Source organism: Anolis carolinensis, unplaced genomic scaffold (assembly GCF_035594765.1).
Source record: "Anolis carolinensis isolate JA03-04 unplaced genomic scaffold, rAnoCar3.1.pri scaffold_14, whole genome shotgun sequence".
NCBI lineage: Eukaryota > Metazoa > Chordata > Lepidosauria > Squamata > Dactyloidae > Anolis > Anolis carolinensis.
This window is the reverse complement of record NW_026943825.1, coordinates 12,255,100-12,278,082: the sequence shown is the minus strand read 5'-3', so window position 1 is coordinate 12,278,082 and position 22,983 is coordinate 12,255,100. Positions and strand designations below refer to the sequence as shown.

The following is a 22,983-nucleotide window of genomic DNA, read 5'->3' as shown; positions in this document are numbered from 1 at the left end:
TCCAATTAGGACTTTATTTTTCTTTTCTTTTTGTTGTATCAACCTAGAGGCGTGGATGATGGGTTGTGTTGTCAAATTTCGAGTTTGGGGGGCCTGTAGTTTTGTTGTTTTGTCCACTGCCCTGATGCCATCACTCTTTTATATATATATATATATATATGGCTTGCAAATATTGTAGGGGAACACACATACAGAGGGGATTTGCAAACGTTTCAGGGGGAAATGCATATGTGAAATTAGTGTATATAATTATAGATCTATATCTAGCTCTGCATTGTTTATATAAGCATTGAATGTTTGCCTATTACTAAGTTGGAAGCCGGCCTGAGTCCCCATGGGGAGATAGGGTGGCATCCAAATGAAGTTTTTATTATTATTATTATTATTATTATTATTATTATTATTATTAGGTTATTGTTGATATCATTATCATTTTTGTTGCCCCTACTTTTCCTTATAGAGCTAGTTTATTGTTTTTCTTTGAAATACGGTAAATATTCAAAAACATTTCACCTACTGATGTCTCGATTAATGAAATGAAATTTTATTGGTATCTATTTTTATTTTGAAATTGACCCATAGCTGCTGCATTTCCCACCCTCGGCTTATCCTCGAGACAATAAGTTATCCCAGTTTTTTGTGGTAAAATTAGGTGCCTCGGCTTATATTCGGGTTGGCTTATACTTGAGTATATACGGTAAATCCCGGAGCAGGCACTTGAAGGAGCGAAACTCACCATGAATGCATTATCCTCGGTGGGGATGAAGAAGGCACCTCGTCTGATTCGAGTGTAAATAAATGTATGTTTGATTTAATGGATCGGTCAATTCAAAATACAGAATCAATCCATTCAAGACATCGCGTTGGCAGTATCCTGGCAGCACAGTCCAAACTTCATTCCTCTTAGTGGATTTCAAAGACATATTTAAAGCTTATTTGTTTTAATTCTCTCATCCTGGTATCGGACGTTGCATTGATTTCAGGTGACCATCAATGGAAGGCTCGCTTCTAAGTGGAAGTTACTAGGAATCAATTCCTTTCCAACCTAAAAAGAACTCTTCCGCCCATGTACAAAGTATTTTGGGAGGTGAAAGCGGAACGTAGGAAAATTACTTTGTTGGAAATGCAAGTCTCTAAGCCTTCACCCTTCCGAGGATTGGTAGTTCATGAAAATAACTCACCCAAAGTTACTTTTAGTTACAAGTTATTCTTGGACAAAGTTACAAGTTACTCTCCTGGGAGGAAATGCAGTTTGTGGACCGCAACCCCTTGAGGAAAAGTAGTTAATTAAAGTAACTCAGCCAGTTACTTTTACAAAGTAACTTTGGGTAAGTTACTTATTAGGGAGGCGATGCAGTTTGTGGACTGCAGCTCCTTGACTCTACTTTTCAAGGATGGTTCATGAAAGTAATTTGCCCAAAATTACTTTTATGGGGAGGCAATGGGGTGTGTACTGCAACCCACCTTCAAGGATTGGTAGTTCATGAAAATAACTTGCTCAAAGTTACTTTTATGAAAGTAACTTTGGGCAAGTTACTCTCCTGGGAAGGAATACAGTTGGTGGACTGCAACTCCTTAATGAACAGTTAAAGTATCTCAGACAGTTACTTTTACAAAGTAACTTTGAGTAAGTTACTTATTGGGGAGGCTATATAGTTTGTGGACTGCAACTCCTTGACTCTACTTTTCAAGGATGGTGCATGGAAGTAACTTGCTCAAAGTTACCCTTATGAAAGTAACTTGCCCTTTTTGGGGAGGCAATGAAGTCTGTGGATTGCATCCCTCTGAGACTACTATCTCTCTAAGGATTGGTAGTTCATAAAAGTAACTTGCTCAAAGTTACTTTTATGAAAGTAACTTTGGAAAAGTTACTCTCCTCGGAGGGAATTTAGTTTGTGGACTGCAACTCCCTGAGGAAAAGTAGTCTATCAAAGTAACTCAGCCATAGTTATTTTTACAAAGCAACTTTTACAAAGTTACTTATTGGGGAGGCAATAGTTTGTGGACTGCATATCCTTGACTCTACTTTTCAAGGATGTTCATTAAAGTAACTTGCCCCAAATTACTTTTATGAAAATAACTTTGGGCACGTTACTTTTTGGGGAGGCAATGGCATCTTCAAGGATTGGTAGTTCATGCAAGTAACTTGCCCAAAGTTACCTTTATGAAAGTTACTCCTCCAGTTCCTTTTGCAAAATAACTTTGGATAAGTTACTTATCAGGCAGGCAATGCAGTTTGTGGACTACTTGAGAAAAAGTAGTTCAAAGTAACTCAGTCAGTTACTTTCAAAAAATGTAACTTTGGGTAAGTTACTTAGCTGGAAGGCCATAGTTTGTGGACTGCAACTCCATAACCCTACGTTTTAAGGATGGTTCATGAAAGTAATTACCCAGAATTACCTTCATGAGAGTAACTTGCTCAGTTACCTTTATGAAAGTAACTTATTCCAAGTTACCTTCATAAGAATTTGCCCAAAGTTAAAGTAACTTACCCAAGTTACATTTATGAAAGTAACTTGCTCAAAGTTACTTTGGTAAAAGTAACTTTGGGCAAATAACTCTTTGGGAAGGCAATGAAGTCTGTGGATTGCAACCCCCTGAGCCTACTAACCCTTCAAGGATTGGTAGTTCATGAAAGTAACTTGCTCAAAGTTACTTTGGTAAAAGTAACTTTGGGCAAATAACTCTTTGGGAAGGCAATGACGTCTGTGGATTGCAACCCCCTGAGCCTACTACCCCTTCAAGGATTGGTAGTTCATGAAAGTAACTTGCTCAAAGTTACTTTGGTAAAAGTAACGTTGGGCAAGTTACTCTTTGGGGAGGCAATGAGGTCTGTGGATTGCAACCCCCTGAACCTACTATCCCTTCAAAGATTGGTAGTTCAGGAAAGTAACTTGCTCAAAGTTACTTTGGTAAAAGTAACTTTGGGCAAATAACTCTTTGGGAAGGCAATGACGTCTGTGGATTGCAACCCCCTGAGCCTACTACCCCTTCAAGGATTGGTAGTTCAGGAAAGTAACTTGCTCAAAGTTACTTTGGTAAAAGTAACTTTGGGCAAATAACTCTTTGGGAAGGCAATGACGTCTGTGGATTGCAACCCCGAGCCTACTACCCCTTCAAGGATTGGTAGTTCATGAAAGTAACTTGGTCAAAAGTAACTTTGGGCAAATAACTCTTTGGGAAGGCAATGAGGTCTGTGGATTGCAACCCCCTGAGCCTACTACCCCTTCAAGAATTGGTAGTTCATGAAAGTAACTTGTCCGAAGTAACTTTGGGCAAGTTACTTAAAGTACAATACAACTTACACCTTAAACATAACATAGTTGTAGCTCTCCAAGCGACATCTTCCTATCACTTCCTCTCTAATCTTCCGAGACGGAGACACTGAGATTCGAACCCACATCCTTCTGAATATAAATCGTTTTTTCCATGATCAGCCCCAAAAGAGGAGCATCACTAGGCTGCCACTAAAAGGCTTCAATTCAATAGATATACACAGGACTAGAAAGCTTTGCAGAGACCCCAAAACTACGTATCCCGCCTCTCTAGGGAAGGCCTCCGTGGTCGGAAGGAAGGGGAAAAAGGTCGAGCTTGGAATAGTTACTCTTTTTTTGGACTCAAGCTCCTCGAGTCCTGGGAACGGGATATGTTTAGTCCGTTTTGCACCGAGAGATGGGATATATTTCCCTCCGCGCGTCTTCTCTTCCCAAATAATTAATAATAAGTGGAATCAGAGGGAGGAGACAATTAGAAACACCGATAAATAGAGGAGTTTTGGTTTCAGCCCTTGCGTGGAGCGCGACCCCAAGTCTTCTTCTCCCCAATCAATTCGGGAGGTCGGGAACCCCAAATGCCGCCTCGAAGGGTCGGCGTTATAGGAGAACGCAGTCCGAATCCTGCTTCTGGCGCTGCCTGCGCTCTCCGGCCGGTCGGGTCGGTGGTGGGCTCCTCGCCTAAGGAAGAGAAAAAGAAAAATCTATATATATAAAAGAGTGATGGAATCCCGGCGACCAACAAAACAACAAAACTACAGGCCCTCCAACCTTGAAATTTGACAACACAACCCCTCATCCACACCTCCAGATTGATACAACAAAAAGAAAATAAAAATAAAGTCCTAATTAGAGGGAGAGGAATAATTGTTTTTATCCAATTGCTGCCAGTTAGAAGGCTAAGCTCCACCCACTTTGTCTCCTAGCAACCCACTCAGCCCAGGGGGCAGGCAGAGTTAGGTCTCACTTAGGCCTCTTCCACAGATTATCTAATTTGCACTGGATTATATGGCAGTGTAGACTCAAGGCCCTTCCACATCTATATAACCCATTTAGAATCTTATATATTTAGAATGCTTTGAAGTGGATTATCTTGACTCCACACTGCCATATAAAGACATAAAGACAGCCATACAACAGACATTCAATATCACCACTACCTCAACAATTTCTCACCAACACCAACACACAACGCCACAGCCACGCGTGGCCGGGCACAGCTAGTCTATCTCTATATATAAAAGAGTGATGGCATCAGGGCAGCGGACAAAACAACAAAACTACAGGCCCCCCAACCTCGAAATTTGACAACACAACCCATCATTCAAGGCTCTAGGTTGATACAACAAAAAAGAAAAGAAAAATAAAGTCCTAATTACAGGGAGAGGAATAATTGCTTTTATCCAATCGCTGCCAGTTAGAAGGCTAAGCTCCTCCAACTTGGTCTCCTACCAACCCAATAAAAAATAATAAAAAACACTAAAAAATAATTAAAAAACACTAAAAAATTAATACAATAAATACTATAATAACAGAAAATAACTAAAAATAATACAAGAAAATAATAAAATATAATAAATAAAAAGATAACTTACAATAAAATTAATTAAAAAATACAAATAACATCAAATAAAAATTCCACAACAATTTTTAACCAATGCCACCACCACTTTTGCCACAGCAACGCGTGGCCGGGCACAGTTAGTATATATATAAAAGAGTGATGGAATCCCGGCGACCGACAAATCAACAAAACTAAAGGCCCCCCAACCTTGAAATTTGACAACACAACCCATCATCCACGCCTCTAGGTTGATACAATAAAATGAAAAGAAAAATAAAGTCCTAATTAGAGGGAGAGGAATAATTGCCACCACTTTGCCACAGCAACGCGTGGCTGGGCACAGCTAGTATCTATATATATAAAAGAGTGATGGCATCACGGCGACCCACAAAACAACAAAACTACAGGCCCCCCAACCTCGAAATTTGACAATACAACCCATCATCCATGCCTCTAGGTTGATACAACAAAAAGAAAAGAAAAATAAAGTCCTAATTACAGGGAGAGGAATAATTGCTTTTATCCAATAGCTGCCAGTTAGAAGGCTAGGCTCCTCCAACTTGGTCTCCTAGCAACCCAATAAAAAATGATAAAAAACATTAAAAGATTAATAAAATAAAATACTATAATAACAGAAATTAACTAAAAATAATACAAGAAAATAATAAAATATAATAAATAAAAATATAACTTACAATAAAATTAATTAAAAAATGCAAATAAAGTCAAATAAAAATTACACAACAATTTTTAACCAATACCACCACCACTTTGCCACAGCAACGTGTGGCCGGGTACAGTTAGTATATATATAAAAAGGTACTGGACCAAATGCCACAATACACCAGCACATCCAAGGTACTCAAGAAACACAGTTTACCAGGCAGTTCAACTATGTCTGCTCTCATTAGCAAATTTTTCTTTTTTTTTCTTTTTAAAAAATATATTTTTATTGAAGTTTTACCTTATAAGATAGAGTAAATTAATATCGAAAGAGTAAGAACATTTGATTGTATAGAAAGTAGGAAAACTGAGATTTAAAAAGGATCAAAAAGGAAGAGAGAGAGAGAGAGAAAAAAAAACCAAAAACCAAAAACAAATGTCCATCTCTATATATAAAAGGGTAGTGAAATTTCGGCCTAGGACAAAACAACAAAACTACACATTCCAGAAACACTAAACTTGGCAGCACAACCCCTCATCCATGCCTCTACGTTCATACAACAAAAAGAAAAGAAAAATAAAGTCCTAATTAGAGGGAGAGGAATAATTGTTTTTATCCAATTGCTGCCAGTTAGAAGGCTAAGCTCCGCCCACTTGGCCTCCTAGCAACCTACTCAGTCAGCCCAGGGGACAGGGAGAGTTAGGCCTCACTTAGGCGTCTTCCACACTGCCTATAAAATACAGATTATCTGATTCGAACTGGATTATATGCCACTGTAGACTCAAGGTCCTTCCACACAGCTATATAACCCATTTAGAATCTTATATTATCTCCTTTGAACTGGATTATCTTGACTCCACACTGCCATATAATCCACTTCAGTGTGCATTTTATACAGCTGTGAAGAAGGGGCCTCATAAAATCCAGTTCTAAGCAGATAATATAAGATTATAAATATACAGTAGAGTCTCACTTATCCAACACAATAATAATAATAATAATAATAATAATAATAATAATAATAATAAACTTTATTTATACCCCGCCACCATCTCCCCAACGGGGACTCGGGGCAGCTTACATGGGGCCATGCCCAGAACGATACAATATAACAAAATATAAATAGAACAACAAATCATAACACATTAAACAATACAATAAAAGAGAAACACCCCGGAAGAACGTTGGATAACTGAATATTTTGGATAATAACAACGGATTCAGGAAAAGTCGATTAAACTTCAAATTAGGTAATCATGATACAAGCTGAGAAGGGAGTGAAGCAGTGTGTATTACCAAAGTCATTATTATTACTATCATTATTATTATTATTATTATTATTGTGTTGCTGTGCACTGTGAAAATGAATACAATCTGGCTCCAAGTATTCAAAAACACTAAAATCAGAATATATAAAAAATACTGTGGTATAATAAAACAGAACAATACAATCTCTAAAATCAGAACACTCAATAAACAACAACATTCTGAAAACAGGGCCAGCTAACACCTCCCAACAAAGTATTCCCATCATCAAAGTCTGGAAAATCCTCTGTTTTCTCAGGGCCACAGACAGTAGAAGCACATAAAATATCACAAACAACACCACTCTGAAAACAAGGGAATTCCAGACAGGAAACAATCAGGACCAGCTAATACCTCTCAACAAAAAATTCACTCAGGGAGGAAACAGCCAGGCTTTAAAGCTACAAGGCCATTATACATATTGATATTATTACTGATATATAATATTGATAAACATAAGAAATATAATATTGATATTAATACTGATATATAATATTGATAAATGTACTATTAAATAGAATATAATATTGTTATTAATACTGATATATAATATTGATAAATGTAATATTAAATAGAATAAATATAGTATTGTATTATAACTGATATATAATATTGATAAATGTAATATTAAATAGAATAAATATAGTATTGATATTATAACTGATATATAATATTGATATTAATACTGATATATAATATTGATAAATGTAATACTAAATAGAATATAGTATTGATATTATAACTGATATATAATATTGATATTAATACTGATATATAATATTGATAAATGTAATATTAAATAGAATATAGTATTGATATTATAACTGATATATAATATTGATATTAATACTGATATATAATATTGATAAATGTAATATTAAATAGAATAAATATAGTATTGATATTATAACTGATATATACTATTGATATTAATACTGATATATAATATTGATAAATGTAATACTAAATAGAATAAATATAGTGTTGATATTATAACTGATATATAATATTGATATTAATACTGATATATAATATTGATAAATGTAATACTAAATAGAATATAGTATTGATATTATAACTGATATATAATATTGATATTAATACTGATATATAATATTGATAAATGTAATATTAAATAGAATATAGTATTGATATTATAACTGATATATAATATTGATATTAATACTGATATATAATATTGATAAATGTAATATTAAATAGAATAAATATAGTATTGATATTATAACTGATATATACTATTGATATTAATACTGATATATAATATTGATAAATGTAATACTAAATAGAATAAATATAGTGTTGATATTATAACTGATATATAATATTGATATTAATACTGATATATAATATTGATAAATGTAATATTAAATAGAATAAATATAGTGTTGATATTATAACTGATATATAATATTGATATTAATACTGATATATAATATTGATAAATGTAATATTAAATAGAATAAATGCAGTATTGATGGACTTGTCTTGGGGTACCTGGGCGGGGGACCCGGGGGCCGGGGCCGGCTGCTGCTGCTGGTATTCCTCTTGCTGCAACTGCTGGGCCAACTCCAGGTCACTCAGCGGAGTGCCCCCTTGCTGCTGTTGGAGTGACAAGGCGATCATGTAGTCCTGGGGAGAAGAGCAGGAGTTAAAGATGGGCCATTGAAACCCTAAGGCCGGGGTCCCCAAAGCCAGGATTTGACCCTTGGTCCTGTTGGAGATAGCAACCTTCTCAAGCCTCCTCTATTTAATGTGTCGTTTTATGTCCTGAAGTGTATGTCTTATTTGGTTTGCAGTTTCCTTAGCTCTATGTACTTGAAGCATTGGGGGGGGGGGGCGCTGCAGACCATGTGACTGGTTCATTGACTTTAGAATGTTCAATATGAAATATGACTGTTGAGGCTTGGATCTGTTTGAGTGCAGATGCCAGTGTTAGACATTAGAAGACAGTTGAGGCTTGAGTGCAGAAGCCAGTGTTAGGGGTTAGAAGACAGTTGAGGCTTGAGTGTGTTTGAGTGCGGATGCCAGTGTTAGACATTAGAAGACAGTTGAGCTTGAGTTTTAGGCTTGAATGTTTGAGTGCAGAAGCCAGTGTTAAGAGTTAGTTGAGGCTTGAGTCTGTATGAGTGCAGAAGCCAGTGTTAAGAGTTAGAAGACAGTTGAGGCTTGGGTCTGTTTGAGTGCAGAAGCCAGTGTTAAGAATTAGAAGACAGTTGAGGCTTGGGTCTGTTTGAGTGCAGAAGCCAGTGTTAGGAGTTAGAAAACAGTTGAGGCTTGGGTCTGTTTGAGTGCCGTTGCCAGTGTTAAGAGTTAGAAAACAGTTGAGGCTTGGGTCTGTTTGAGTGCAGAAGCCAGTGTTAGGAGTTAGAAAACAGTTGAGGCTTGAGTGCTGAGTGCAGAAGCCAGTGTTAGGAGTTAGAAAACAGTTGAGGCTTGAGTCTGTTTGAGTGCAGAAGCCAGTGTTAGGAGTTAGAAAACAGTTGAGGCTTGGGTCTGTTTGAGTGCAGAAGCCAGTGTTAGGAGTTAGAAAACAGTTGAGGCTTGGGTCTGTTTGAGTGCAGATGCCAGTGTTAGAAGACAGTTGGGGCTTGAGTCTGAGTGCAGATGACTGGTGAGGCTGGATGAGTGACGCATGGGAGCGCTGCATACCTGGTCCACCTGCCGCTGGTGGAGGTGCTGCTGCTCCGGGGGAGGCCCGCCGGCCGCCTCTTTGCCCAGAGCGTGGCTCAGGTGGAAGTCGGTGTCGCAGAAGCAGCTGTCGCCGTCCACGTTGTGCAGGCTCTCCCAGGCCACCTGCTCCTCGTGGAGGAAGCCCTGGTCCGTCACCAGCAGGTACAGGTGGCTCTGCAGGTGGGAGACGGGACAGGTTTGGAGAGAAACCCATAAAGGGATCCAACCCAAGAGCATCACGGATTGGCATTGAAGGACCTAGAAAATGCCTAGAGAGGACTACTTTGGATGAATGAAATTTATAAATATATAATATATTGTATATACATATAATACTGATAATAATATTATACTGTAATACAATATTATACTAATAATAATAATACAATATAATAATATTTATTATATATTACATGTAATATTACAGTATAATGATATAGTACAATATAGTAATTTAATGCTTATATTGTGCTATACTAATAATATATTGTATGTACATTTGATTTGTAATATATTTAATATATTGTACATACATATAATGTTGATAATATTATAATGTAATACAATATTATACTAATAATAACACAATATAATATTAATTATACAATATATATTAAATGTAATATTACTAATAATATTACCATATAATGATATAGTACAATATAGTAATTTAATGCTTATATTGTGCTATGCTAATAATATATTGCATGTACATTTGATTTGTAAGCCGCTCTGAGTCCCCTCTGGGGTGAGAAGAGTGGGATATAAATGTAGTAAGTAAATAATAAATAAATGGATCATATAGAACCCTATTGAAATGAAGAACTTCCAGCTGAAGAGTACTATTGAATTTCCTTGGAGGGCCAAAATAAAGCCTGGAATAATACATTTATTACACACAAGGACTATTATTATTATTATCATCATCAACAACAACATTATCAATTATTGCAATGCTGGACCTAGAAAATGCCTAGGAGAGGCAGCTATTATTATTATTATTATTGTTAATATTATTATCATTATTATTAGTATTATTATTATTATTAGATGAGTACAACAAGATGAGTACACAGCAAACAAAATCACTAAGCTGGTTGTTGTATTGGATCACACATCGGACACTTCCCAAGTGTCTAGGATTGTCTGATGTATCGGCGAATAACGCGTGCAGATCCAAGTTGGGTGGCCATTTGGCCATTTATTATTATTATTATTATTATTATTATTATTATTATTATTAGCAAAGGAGGACCTAGAAAATGCCTCGGATTGGCAGGTATTATTATTATCATTAGCAAAGGAGGACCTAGAAAATGCCTCAGATAGGCAGGTATTATTATTATTATTAGTAGTAGTAGTAGTAGTAATGGAGGACCTAAAATGCCTCAGATAGGCAGGTATTACCATTATTATTATTATTATTATTATTATTATTAGCAATGGAGGACCTAAAATGCCTGATAGGCAGTTATTATTATTATTATTATTATTATTATTATTATTATTATTATTATTATTAGCAGCGGAGGACCTAGAAAATACCTAGGAGAGGCTGGTATTATATTATTATTATTATTATTATTATTATTATTATTATTATTATTATTATTATTATTATTATTAGCAAAGGAGGACCTAGAAAATGCCTCGGATTGGCAGGTATTATTATTATTATTATTATTATTATTATTATTAGCAATGGAGGACCTAAAATGCCTCAGATAGGCAGTTATTATTATTATTATTATTATTATTATTATTAGCAGCAGCAGCAGCAGCAGCAGCAGCAGCGGAGGACCTAGAAAATGCCTAGAAGAGGCAGGTATTATTATTATTATTATTCGCAACACCTAGAAAATGCCTTGGAGTGGCAGGGAATATTATAAACTCTAAAATCAGGACAGTAAATAAAGAACACTCAGAAAACAGAAGAATTCCAGACATGAATCCAACAGAGCCAGCTAACACCTCCCAACAAAGGGTTCCTTAAGGAAGCAGCCAGGCTTTGAAGCTGCAAGGCCATTCAGTGCCAATCAAGGTGGCCAACGGCAACATTCACACTCGCCTCCAACAGACAAGAGTTCTTTCTCCCACCCTGAACATTATTATTCCACAGATATATAAACCCCACTTGTCTAGTTTTCCAACAGACCTCACAACCTCTGAGGATGCCTGCCATAGCTGTGGGCGAGACGTCAGGAGAGAATGGAACTTGGACTTATAGCCCGGAAAACTCACAGTAACCCATTATTATTATTATTATTATTATTATTATTATTATTATTATTATTATTATTATTTTATTATGACACAGCAAACAAGATAGACATGCTGGATTTCATATCACAAAATCACAAGTCGAACACTTTCCAAGTGTCTAGGACTGTGTGATGTATTTTCGGATGATGTGCCCAGATCCCAGCAGGGTGGCCTTTTGAGTTGGCAGATCATAATTTTGTCAATGTCTATTGTTTCCAAATGCCGGCTGAGATCTTTTGGCACGGCACCCAGTGTGCCGATCACCACCGGGACCACCTGCACTGGTTATTATTATTATTATTATTGTTATTATTGTTATTATTTGTTGATGAAGAACTAGTCGCCATTAATCTAGCTGTCGGAGAAAACATGTCTGAGAGCAGCTCTGGCTGTTATCAATGTAAATATCTGTGTAAATAAACTAATTATTGCCGGGATCAGCTGACAGTTATGCAGTTTAATTTGTTTGTGCTACTAAAGCGGATGCTGAGTGGTCGAGTGGAGGGGAAATTGAGACTGATGGCTGTAAGTGTCTCAATTTACCCACCTCACATCCACCATCCACATCAACATTATTATATTTTGTCAGATGTGGATACGGGGGGACCGAGAGCACGCCGCCCGAGGCCCACCTGGTGCTTGATCATGGTGCTGAAGTGGTTGTTCCGGAAAAAGACGCTCAGCTCGCCTTCCTTGACGGTGGACGTGAGCTCGCAGAGGCCGTGGTACGTGAGCTGGGAGGCCGTGGACTCCAGAAACTGCTCCGCAATCAGACCTGGAAGAGGGAGGAAGCCAAAGGAGAAACGGGATGGCCATCTGTCGGGAGGGATCGGATGGTGCCTTCCTTTATGGCCGAAGGGGGGGGGGGGTGAACTGGATGGCCTTTGGGGGTCCCTTCCAACTCTAGGATTCTACCTTCGGTCACCAAATTGGGGTCGCTGGAGTGTTTGCAGGTGATGATCTTCTCCACCAATTGGTTGTAACTCAGTTTGCCCACCGCTTGAGCTGCTTCAGGTATCTGGGGGAAAAATTCCCCAAAATATTTATATACACTCATTATTATTATTATTATTATTATTGACACAAAGACAGAGTATGACACAGCAAACAAGATACCGTATATCAGGGGTCCCCAAACTTTTTAAGCCGAGGGCCGGTCCACAATCCTTCAGACTGTTGAGGGGCCAAATTATCATTTGAAAAAAAAAATACAAACAAATTCCTATGCACACTGCACATATCTTATTTGTAGTGCAACAACAACAACAACAGACTACAATATTTAAAAATGAAAACAATTTTAACCAACATAAACCTATTAGGATTTCAATGGAAAGTGTGGGCCTGCTTCTGGCCAATGAGATAGTCAAGTTAATTAGGATTGTTGTTGTTGTTGTTGTTGTTGTGTGCCTTCAAGTCATGTCAGACTTTGGCCGAGCCTAAGTCTAAAATTAATTATTTATTTACCGCATTTATTTACTACATTTATATCCCACCCTTCTCACCCCAAAGGGGACTCAGAGCAGCTGTATGTACATACAATATATTACATTATTAGCATAACACAATATTAGCATTATATATTACTATATTGAACTATACCACTATACTATTATATAATATGTAATATATAACATATAATTAATATTATTATATGGTATTACTATTAGTATTATATTGTATAACATAAGATTATTCTCAATATTATATGTATATACAATATATTATATTATTAAAACTGATACAAAAATATTATATTATAAAACTGAGGGCGGGGGCCAGGTAAATGACCTTGGAGGGCCGCATCCGGCCCCCGGGCCTTAGTTTGGGGACCCCTGCCGTATATACTCGACCAGAATATAAGCCGAGGCACCTAATTTTACGACCAAAAAACTGGGAAAACATTGACTCAAATATAAGCTGAGGGTGGTACATTTCAGAAATAAAAATAGATACTAATAAATTTACATTAATCAAGGCATCGGTAGGTTAAAAGTTTTAAAATATTTACATAAAACTGTAATTTAATTAAACTGTCCAACTCTGATTAAATCATTATTCTTCTTCAATGTAAGTGTGCTTATGCATCCTTTTAATAATAAGAGTAAAATAATAAATGTAATAATAATAAAATCAGAGTGAAATAATAAATGTATTAATAATAATAAAAAATAGAGTAAAATAAATGTAATAGTAACAATAATAAAAAAGTAAAATAATAAATGTAATAACAAAGAGTAAAACAATAAATGTAATAATAATATTAAATAGAGTAAAATAATAGTAACAATAATAAAAAATAAAACAATACTAATAAAGGTAATAATAGAGTGAAATAATCAATGTAATAATAATATTAAAGTGAAGTAATAAATGTATTAATATAAAAATAAAGTAAATAAAGTAAAATAAATATAATAGTAACAGTAAAGAGTAAAATAATAAATGTAATAATAATAATATCAGAGTGAAATCATAAATGTATTATTATTAATAATAATAATAATAAATGGAGTAAAATAAATGTAATAGTATCAATAATTAAAAAGTAAAATAATAAATGTAATAACAAATAGAGTAAAATAATAAATGTAATAATAACATCAGAGTGAAGTAATAAATGTATTAATATAAAAATAAAAGGGAAAGGTAAAGGTATATGCTGGATTTTGTATCACACAATAACAAGTCGAACACTTCCCAATAAGGGAACTGCGTGATTGTAATTTTGTCAATGTCTATTGTTTCCAAATGCCGGCTGAGATCTTTTGGCACAGCACCCAGTGTGCCCATCACCACCGGGACCACCTGCACTGGTTTCTGCCAGAGTCTTTGAAGTTCAATCTTGAGGTCCTGAGTTTTTCCTGTTGTTTTTCGTCAATGCGACAGTCACCTGGGATGGCGACATCAATGATCCAAACACTTTGATTTTCCACAACTGTGATGTCTGGTGTGTTGTGTTCCAGAACTTTGTCAGTCTGGATTCGGAAGTCCCACAGTATTTTTGCGTGCTCATTTTCCAATACTTTTGCAGGTTTGTGATCCCACCAGTTCTTTGCTTCTGGGAGGTGATACTTGAGGCATAACTTCCAATTAATCATTTGTGCCACATAGTTGTGCCTCTGTTTGTAGTCTGTCTGTGCGATTTTCTTACAGCAGCTGAGGATATGGTCCATGGTTTCGCCAGTTTCCTTGCACAGTCTGCATTTTGGGTCATCAGCTGATTTTTCGATCTTGTCCTTAATGGCCTTTGTCCTGATGTCTTGCTCCTGGGCTGCAAGGATCAGGCCTTCTGCCTCCTTCTTCAGGGTCCCATTCATGAGCCAGAGCCAGGTCTTCTATTATTATTATTATTATTATTATTATTATTATTATTATTATTATTATTATTATTAATTGCCTTTGTCCTGATGTCTTGCTCCTGGGCTGCAAGGATCAGGCCTTCTGTCTCCTTCTTCAGGGTCCCATTCATGAGCCAGAGCCAGGTCTTCTCTTTATCAGCTTTTCCTTCAATTTTGTCAAGGAACTTTCCATGCAATGTTTTGTTGTGCCAGCTGTCAGCTCTAGTTTGTAGTGCAGTTTTCTTGTACTGGTTTTTTGTCTGTTGTGTTTTGAGGAGTTTCTGATTTTTGACTTCAATCAAAGCAGGTTCTTCACTTTGCTTTCCATATTCTGCCAGAGCATGTTCTTCTTCTTTGACTGCTTGTTTGACTTGTAAGAGTCCTCTGCCCCCTGATCTTCGAGGCAGATATAGCCGGTCAACATCACTGCAAGGGTGCAGTGAATGATGAATGGTCATGAGTTTTCTTGTTTTTCTGTCCAAATTGTCCAGTTCCATCTGTGTCCAGTTTATAATGCCAGCAGTATATCTTATGACAGGTATGGCCCAGGTGTTTATGGCCTTGATGGTGTTGCCTCCATTGAGCTTGCTTTTGAGAATTTTTCTGACCCTTTGAGTGTATTCTTTGCTGACCACCGTTTTCATATGTTCATGCTTGATGTTGTCCAGCTGTAATATGCCCAGGTATTTATAGGCCTCTGGCTGGTGACACTTTACTGTTTGGCCATTAGGCATATTTATGCCCTCACTTTCCATGATTTTTCCCTTCTTCAATGCCACTGTCGAACATTTGTCCAAACCAAACTCCATGCTGATATCAGTGCTAAAAATTCAGACAGTGTTGGTCAGAGACTGGATTTCACTTTCCGTTTTCCCATACAGCTTCAGGTCATCCATGTACATCAGATGCGAAATTTTGTGAGACTTCTTAGATGTTTGATAGCTGAGATTTGTTTTTATATATCTATAGCAGTATATCTATTATTATTATTATTATTATTATTATTATTATTATTATTATTTTCATTTATATCCTTCTTTGTCTCTCAAAGTGGCTAACATCCGGCCTCGGTTCAAGCTTGGAGATGCCTTACCTGGGGGTCCACAAGCCATCCGTGATAGAGAGGGATGTTTAGGAGGTCGAAGACGATGCACTCGGGGGTGTATTCGAAATCGGAGACCCCCGTAAACCTCACGTTCACATCCAACCCGGTGGAGAGTTTGGGGAGCACCATCATGGCGTCGTTGACGTTCTGTTTGCAAAAGAAAAGTATGCTTAGCTATCCTCTCTGCATCATATTGTTATTACTGCAAGCCTATGGGAGGCACCGATGCTAAACCTATATGTATATTATAAAATTATTGCGAAGTTATATATACAAATTACTGTATATATTATACATATAATGCATAAAATGCAGATAAAGTGAGCTCAAACCGCATTGATTCTACCATAAAAATGCACCCTGGGTATCCTTTTTTGTGCTCGTGACCAAAGCAGACCTTTTTGAGACCCACAAAATACAAATAATAGTTGATGATAGCTGATGGTTATTAATGTTGGATACGAGCTCTTTGGTACCATCTTTAATACGCAAGTTGCTTCCTATGTATTTTTGGGAGTTTAAAGCCTGGGTGCCTTGTTTCCATCGCATTTTAATCATGGTTACAGATTAAAATACACAGGTATTTTAATATATGTATTTTGTAAAAATACGTTTTAATATGTGTATTTTATATAAGGATTATGTGTTTTCTAGCCCGCCTCAAGAAGAGGAGGAGATGGAATTATTATTGTTGTTATAATAATAATAATAATAATAATCTAAACTGCCAACCTAGCAGTTCGAAAACATGCCAATGTGAGTAGATCAATAGGTACCGCTCCGGCGGAAAGGTAATGGCACTCCATGCAGCCATGCCGGCCTCATGACCTGGAGATGTCTACGGACAACGCCGGCTCTTAAGCTTAGAAATGCAGATGACCACCAACCCCCAGAGTCGGTTACGACTGGACTTAACGTCAGGGGAAAACCTTTACTTTTTATATATAAAAATGTTCTGGCCATTTCTAACTTAAAGTAAACAGCGAAACTAAACACCCAAAACCCACAAAACTTGGCCATAAAAGACATGGTCATCCCCGCTGTGTTTAGACATAAAAAAAACAAGAAAAATAAAGTCCTAATTAGAGGGAGAGGAATAATTGTGTTTTTCCCATTGCTGCCAGTTAGAAGGCTAAGCTCCGCCCACTTTGTCTCCTAGCAATCCACTCAGCCATTTAATGGCGCCCAGGGCTGCTTCAGATTATCTGATTTGAACTATATGGTAGTGTAGACTCAAGGCCCTTCCACACAGCTATATTACCCATTTATAATAATATATTATCTGCTTTGAACTGGATTATCTTGAATCCACACTGCCATATAATCCACTTCAGTGTGCATTTTATACAGCTGCGTAGAAGGAGCCTCATATCATCCAGTTCTAAGCAGATAATATAAGATTATAAATATACAGTAGAGTCTCACTTATCCAACATAAACGGGCTGGCAGAACCTTGTATAAACAAATATCTTGGATAATAAGAAGGGATTCAGGAAAAGTCTATTAAACGTCAAATTACGTTATGATTTTACAAATTAAGCACCAAAACATCATGTTATACAACAAATTTGACAGAAAAAGTAGTTCAATGTGCGGTGATGCTATGTAGTAATTACTGTATTTATGAATTTAGCACCAAAATATCACGATGTATTGAAAACATTGACTACAAAAATGCGTTGGATAATCCAGAACATTGGATAAGTGAGACTCTACTGTATAATAAATATATTGGTATTAATACTGATATATAATATTGATAAATATAATATTAAATATAATACATATAATATTGATATATAATATTGATAAATATAATACTAAGTATAATAAACATAATACTGATATTAATACCGATATTGAAAACATTGACTTCTAAAAGGCCGACTGCGTTGGATAATCCAGAACATTGGATAAGCGAATGTTGGATAAGTGAGACTCTACTGTAATATGAAATAATTACTGTGGTATAATAATACAGAACAATGTAATCTCTAAAACCAGGACAGTAAATAAAGAGCAATACTCTGAAAGCAGGGAAATTGGGATGCAAACAGGCTTTGGAGCTGCAAGGCCATTCAATGCTAACCAAGGTGCCTAATGGCAGCATTCATACCTGCCGCACTGAGACTATTAATTGCTATTCAAACTGGCCAACCAAGGACTCCGCAAGGTATAAAACAGCCAGGCTTGCAAGCAGCAAGGCTATTCAGTGCTATTCAACCTGGCCAACCAAGATTTCCCCTAAGTGAAAAATCCCTAGGCTCTGAAGCCAAGAGGCTACTCCGTCCCATTCAACCTGGCCTAGCAAGGATGCCCGATGTAGAAAGCAGCCAGGCTTTGAAGCTGCCAGACTATTCAGTGCAACTCAAGCTGGGCAAACAAGGATTCCCCAACTAAGGAAGGAGCCAGGCTTCACAGCGGCTCTTTGATTGAGGGTGCGACTCCAGCTACTGCAGAAAACGGCCAGGCTTTGAGGCTGCAAGGCCATTCACTGCTATTCCACCTGGCCGACAAAGGATTCCCATAAGCCACAGCAACACGTGGCCGGGCAAAGCTAGTATATTAATAATAATAAATCCTAATAATAGAATTGGAAACATTTATTATTATTACTAGCTGTGCCCGGCCACGCGTTGCTGTGGCGAAGTCTGGTGGTATGGGAAATAAAGTATTGAGGAATTGGTGGTAGTTAAGGTCAAGGGTAAACGTTTTCCCCTGACATTAAGTCCATAATAAATGGGTTATATAGCTGTGTGGAAGGGCCTTGAGTTTACACTGCCATATAATCCAGTTAAAATCTGATAATCTGAATTTTATAGGCAGTGTGGAAGAGGCCTAAGTGAGGCCTAACTCTGCCTGTCCCCTGGGCTGAGTGGGTTGCTAGGAGACCAAGTGGGCGGAGCTTAGCCTTCTAACTGGCAGCAATGGGATAAAAACAATTATTCCTCTCCCTCTAATTAGGACTTTATTTTTCTTTACTTTTTGTTGTATGAACGTAGAGGCATGGATGAGGGGTTGTGCTGCCAAGTTTAGTGTTTCTGGGATGTGTAGTTTTGTTGTTTTGTCCTAGGCCGAAATTTCATTACCCTTTTATATATATAGATTATGCCATTCGAATCCCATTGAATTCCTCCCAACAGATGGCTCTCCGGACACCATTCGAAGCCACGCAAAAGGCACCATTGAATCCCTCCCGACAGATGGCCATCCGGATTCTGAGATTTTGTAAGGTCAGAGCTGGATGGGAGTTCATTGATGGGAAAAATTTCAGGAAATAATGCCAGCAGGTATTGGAACTTACCTGTTGGAAGTTGAGCTGCAAGGCCTCCGACTGTTGCTGCGGGTTGATGGACAAGATGCAGTCGCCTAAGAGATAGAAGGGCAAAAAAGGTATTGTGAAATAAAATCAGAATAAACATTTATCATGTGTGCCTAGAGAAAGTCTCTAGAGGTTTTCCACAAATATTGCCTATCAGAAGGTGCCCAAACTTACCCAGGTGAGCCATCAGTTCATCGGAGGTAATCACTTCTTTCTGAGGAGGAAGCTTGACCTACGAACGAAGAGCAAGGGAAAAAAGAGAGATTTTGGAGGACTTGAGAAGTACTTTTTGAAAAACATAATCTAAAAAAAAAACCCAAAGTAGTTTGCTGCCATAACAATTATTTTTAAAGTGGAACTCTCTGCTTCGGAGTTCCTTGGAAACTTTTAAAAAGAGGCTGGGTGGCCATCTGTTGGGAGGGATCGCATTGTGTCTTTCTTCCTGGCCAAATGGGTTTTACTGGATGGCCTTTGGAGGACTCTTCCAACTCTAGGATTCTATTATTATTATTATTATTATTTTATTTTATTATGACACAGCAAACAAGATAGATATGCTGGATTTCGTATCACAAAATCATAAGTCGAACACTTCCCAAGTGTCTAGGACTGTGTGATGTATTTTCGGATGATGCGTGCAGATCCCAGTCGGGTGGCCTTTTGCAGTTGGCAGATCGTGATTTTGCAAACTCTAAGAATCTATTATTATTATTATTACTACTATTAAGCAGGGGCTGGATGGCCATCTGTCGGGAGAGCTTTGACTGTGCTTTTCAGTTGGACTGGATGGCCTTTGGAGTTCGCTTCCAACTCTAAGAATCTATTATATTATTATTATTATTATTATTAATAAGCAGGGGCTGGATGGCCATCTGTCGGGAGAGCTTTGACTGTGCTTTTCAGCTGGACTGGATGGCCTTTGGAATTCTCTTCAAACTCTAAGAATATATTATTATTATTATTATTATTATTATTATTATTATTATTAAGCAGGGGCTGGATGGCCATCTGTCAGGAGAGCTTTGACTGTGCTTTTCAGTTGGACTGGATGGCCTTTGGGGGTCTCTTCCAACTCTAAGAATCTATTATTATTATTGTTATTACTAAGCAGGGGCTGGATGGCCATCTGTTGGGAGAGCTTTGACTGTGCTTTTCAGTTGGACTGGATGGCCTTTGGAGTTCGCTTCCAACTCTAAGAATCTATTATTATTATTATTATTATTATTATTATTATTATTATTATTATTATTATTTTATTATGACACAGTAAATAAGATAGACATGCTGGATGTCATATCACAAAATCACAAGCCGAACACTTCCCAAGTGTCTAGGACTGTGTGATGTATTTTCGGATGATGATGCAGATCCCAGTAGGGTGGCCTTTTGCAGTTGGCAGATCGTAATTTTGTCAATGTCTATTGTTTCCAAATGCCGGCTGAGATCTTTTGGCACGGCACCCAGTGTGCCCATCACCACTGGGACCACCTGCACTGGTTTCTGCCAGAGTCTTTGAAGTTCAATTATTATTATTATTATTATTAAGAATCTATTATTATTATTATTATTATTATTATTATTATTATTATTAAGTAGTGGCTGGATGGCCATCTGTCGGGAGAGCTTTGACTGTGCTTTTCAGTTGGACTAGATGGCCTTTGGAGTTCTCTTCAAACTCTAAGAATCTATTATTATTATTATCATTATTATTATTACAGTATTATTTATTTTATTATGACACAGCAAACAAGATAGACATGCTGGATTTCGTATCCCAAAATCACAAGTCAAACACTTCCCAAGTGTCTAGGACTGTGTGATGTATTTTTGGATGATGCGTGCAGATCCCAGTCGGGTGGCCTTTATTATTAATTATCATTATCATTATTATTATTATTATTATTAATTTACAGCATTTATATTCCGCCCTTCTTTCTCACCCCAAAGGGGACTCAGGGCGGATCACATTACACATATAGGCAAGCATTCAATGCCTTTTAACATAGAACAAAGACAAGACAAACATAGGCTCTGAGTGGGCCTCGAACTCATGACCTCCTGGTCAGAGTTTTTTTTGTTTGTTTTTTCGTGTCAGGAGCAACCGAAGTTGCTTCTGGAGTGAGAGAATTGGCCGTCTGCAAGGACGTTGCCCAGGGGACGCCCGGATGTTTTGATGTTTTTACCATCCTTGTGGGAGGCATCTCTCATGTCCCCACATGGAGCTGGAGCTGATAGAGGGAGCTCATCCGCACTCTCCCCAGGTGGGATTCGAACCTGGCAACTTTCAGGTCAGCAACCCAACCTTCAAGTCACTTCATTGCAGTTAATTGCAGCTGGCTTGCTCTCCTGCCTGCGCCACAGCCCGGGCCCTATTATTATTATTATTATTAAGTAGTGGCTGGATGGCCATCTGTCTAGGATTCCCTTCCCTGGGCTCACCTTCCACTGCAAGAAGAGGATATTCACGATGGCCAGGAGCGGGCAGGGGCCGTTCTCGCTCTGCGTGATGACGGGGGTCCGCTCGCCTTTCCAGCTGATCCACTTCACGCAGTAGAAGTCCGGCGGCTCGGGCTGGTGGGCCGGAGACGTCCGAGGCTTGGTGGCCGCCTCGTCTTCGGGACAGGGCTCGGCGGCGAGTTCCTCGGACTGGGGGGCAACGGACGCCTCGGACTGAGAGGCATCGAACGCTTCGGACTGGGACGCACTGGACGTCTCGGACTGCGGGGTCCCGTCGGACGCCTCCGATTGGGCCACCACATCCTCCTGCGGGGCCACAACACCCTCTTCGTCGTCCACCTCCAATTGTCCGAATTTGGTGTCTAATCCTTCATCGACTTTCAAACCACTTTCCGCAGACACTGCTGCCTTTTGCCCGTTTGTTACCGGGGTTTCGCCAGTTGTCAATTCTTCATTACTATTGGGTTGCTTTGTGTTGATTTCCGTCCCGACCGTCGACTCCGTGGGCTCCATCCGGGGCGCCCCACGATTTCTTGAAATCCTCCGTACTGATCCCAACAAAACCCGACGGAGAAACTCGCGTGGCCCGATGTTTGGTTTCTGAGCAAACGTCGCCTGTTTCAGTAACTAATCTCCAAGGAATCAGGAAAACAAGTCGGCGATTTAGGCAAAAATTGAATTCCGAGTTGCTTTCTGAGCAAACGCTGCCGGTTTCGGTAACTAATCTCTGAGGAATCAGGAAAACGAGTCGGCGATTTAGGCAAAAATTAAATTCCGAGTTGCTTTCTGAGCAAACGTCGCCGGTTTCGGTAACTAATCTCAGTTGAATCAGGAAAACGAGTCGGCGATTTAGGCAAAAATTAAATTCCCGTTTAATGTCTCCTCCGTTCCTTGGCCTAATTGCAAAGTTAACATTTCCAGGTCAAACAAAATATTATTATTATTATCTATTATTATTATCATCAGTAGCAATAATCATAATATAATTCAGCTTGTTCA

The 22,983-nt window shown here is 37.9% G+C and overlaps 1 protein-coding gene across 1 annotated transcript; it reads right to left on the bottom strand.

Moving 5' to 3' along the window:
- Positions 1 to 783: 783 nt before the first annotated feature.
- mindy1 (MINDY lysine 48 deubiquitinase 1) lies at positions 784 to 22,550 on the bottom strand. Its single transcript, XM_062965429.1, has 9 exons — positions 21,967 to 22,550; positions 19,702 to 19,759; positions 19,510 to 19,574; positions 16,193 to 16,351; positions 12,674 to 12,776; positions 12,391 to 12,533; positions 9,476 to 9,670; positions 8,321 to 8,455; positions 784 to 3,953 (listed from the first exon to the last, which is right to left on the bottom strand). The coding sequence occupies exons 1-9, from the start codon at positions 22,495 to 22,497 to the stop codon at positions 3,873 to 3,875; spliced, it is 1,470 nt and encodes a 489-aa protein (XP_062821499.1). The 5' UTR covers positions 22,498 to 22,550; the 3' UTR covers positions 784 to 3,872.
- Positions 22,551 to 22,983: the final 433 nt, after the last annotated feature.

Excerpts from the sequence above, each read along its gene's own strand:
- mindy1 (XM_062965429.1), bottom strand. The coding sequence starts at position 22,497 with ATGGAGCCCACGGAGTCGACGGTCGGGACGGAAATCAACACAAAGCAA. Across the intron at positions 19,575-19,701 it reads TGAACTGATGGCTCACCTGG|GCGACTGCATCTTGTCCATC; the intron begins GTAAGTTTGGGC and ends TCTATCTCTTAG. Across the intron at positions 3,954-8,320 it reads CCCCCGGGTCCCCCGCCCAG|GCGAGGAGCCCACCACCGAC; the intron begins GTACCCCAAGAC and ends TCTCTTCCTTAG.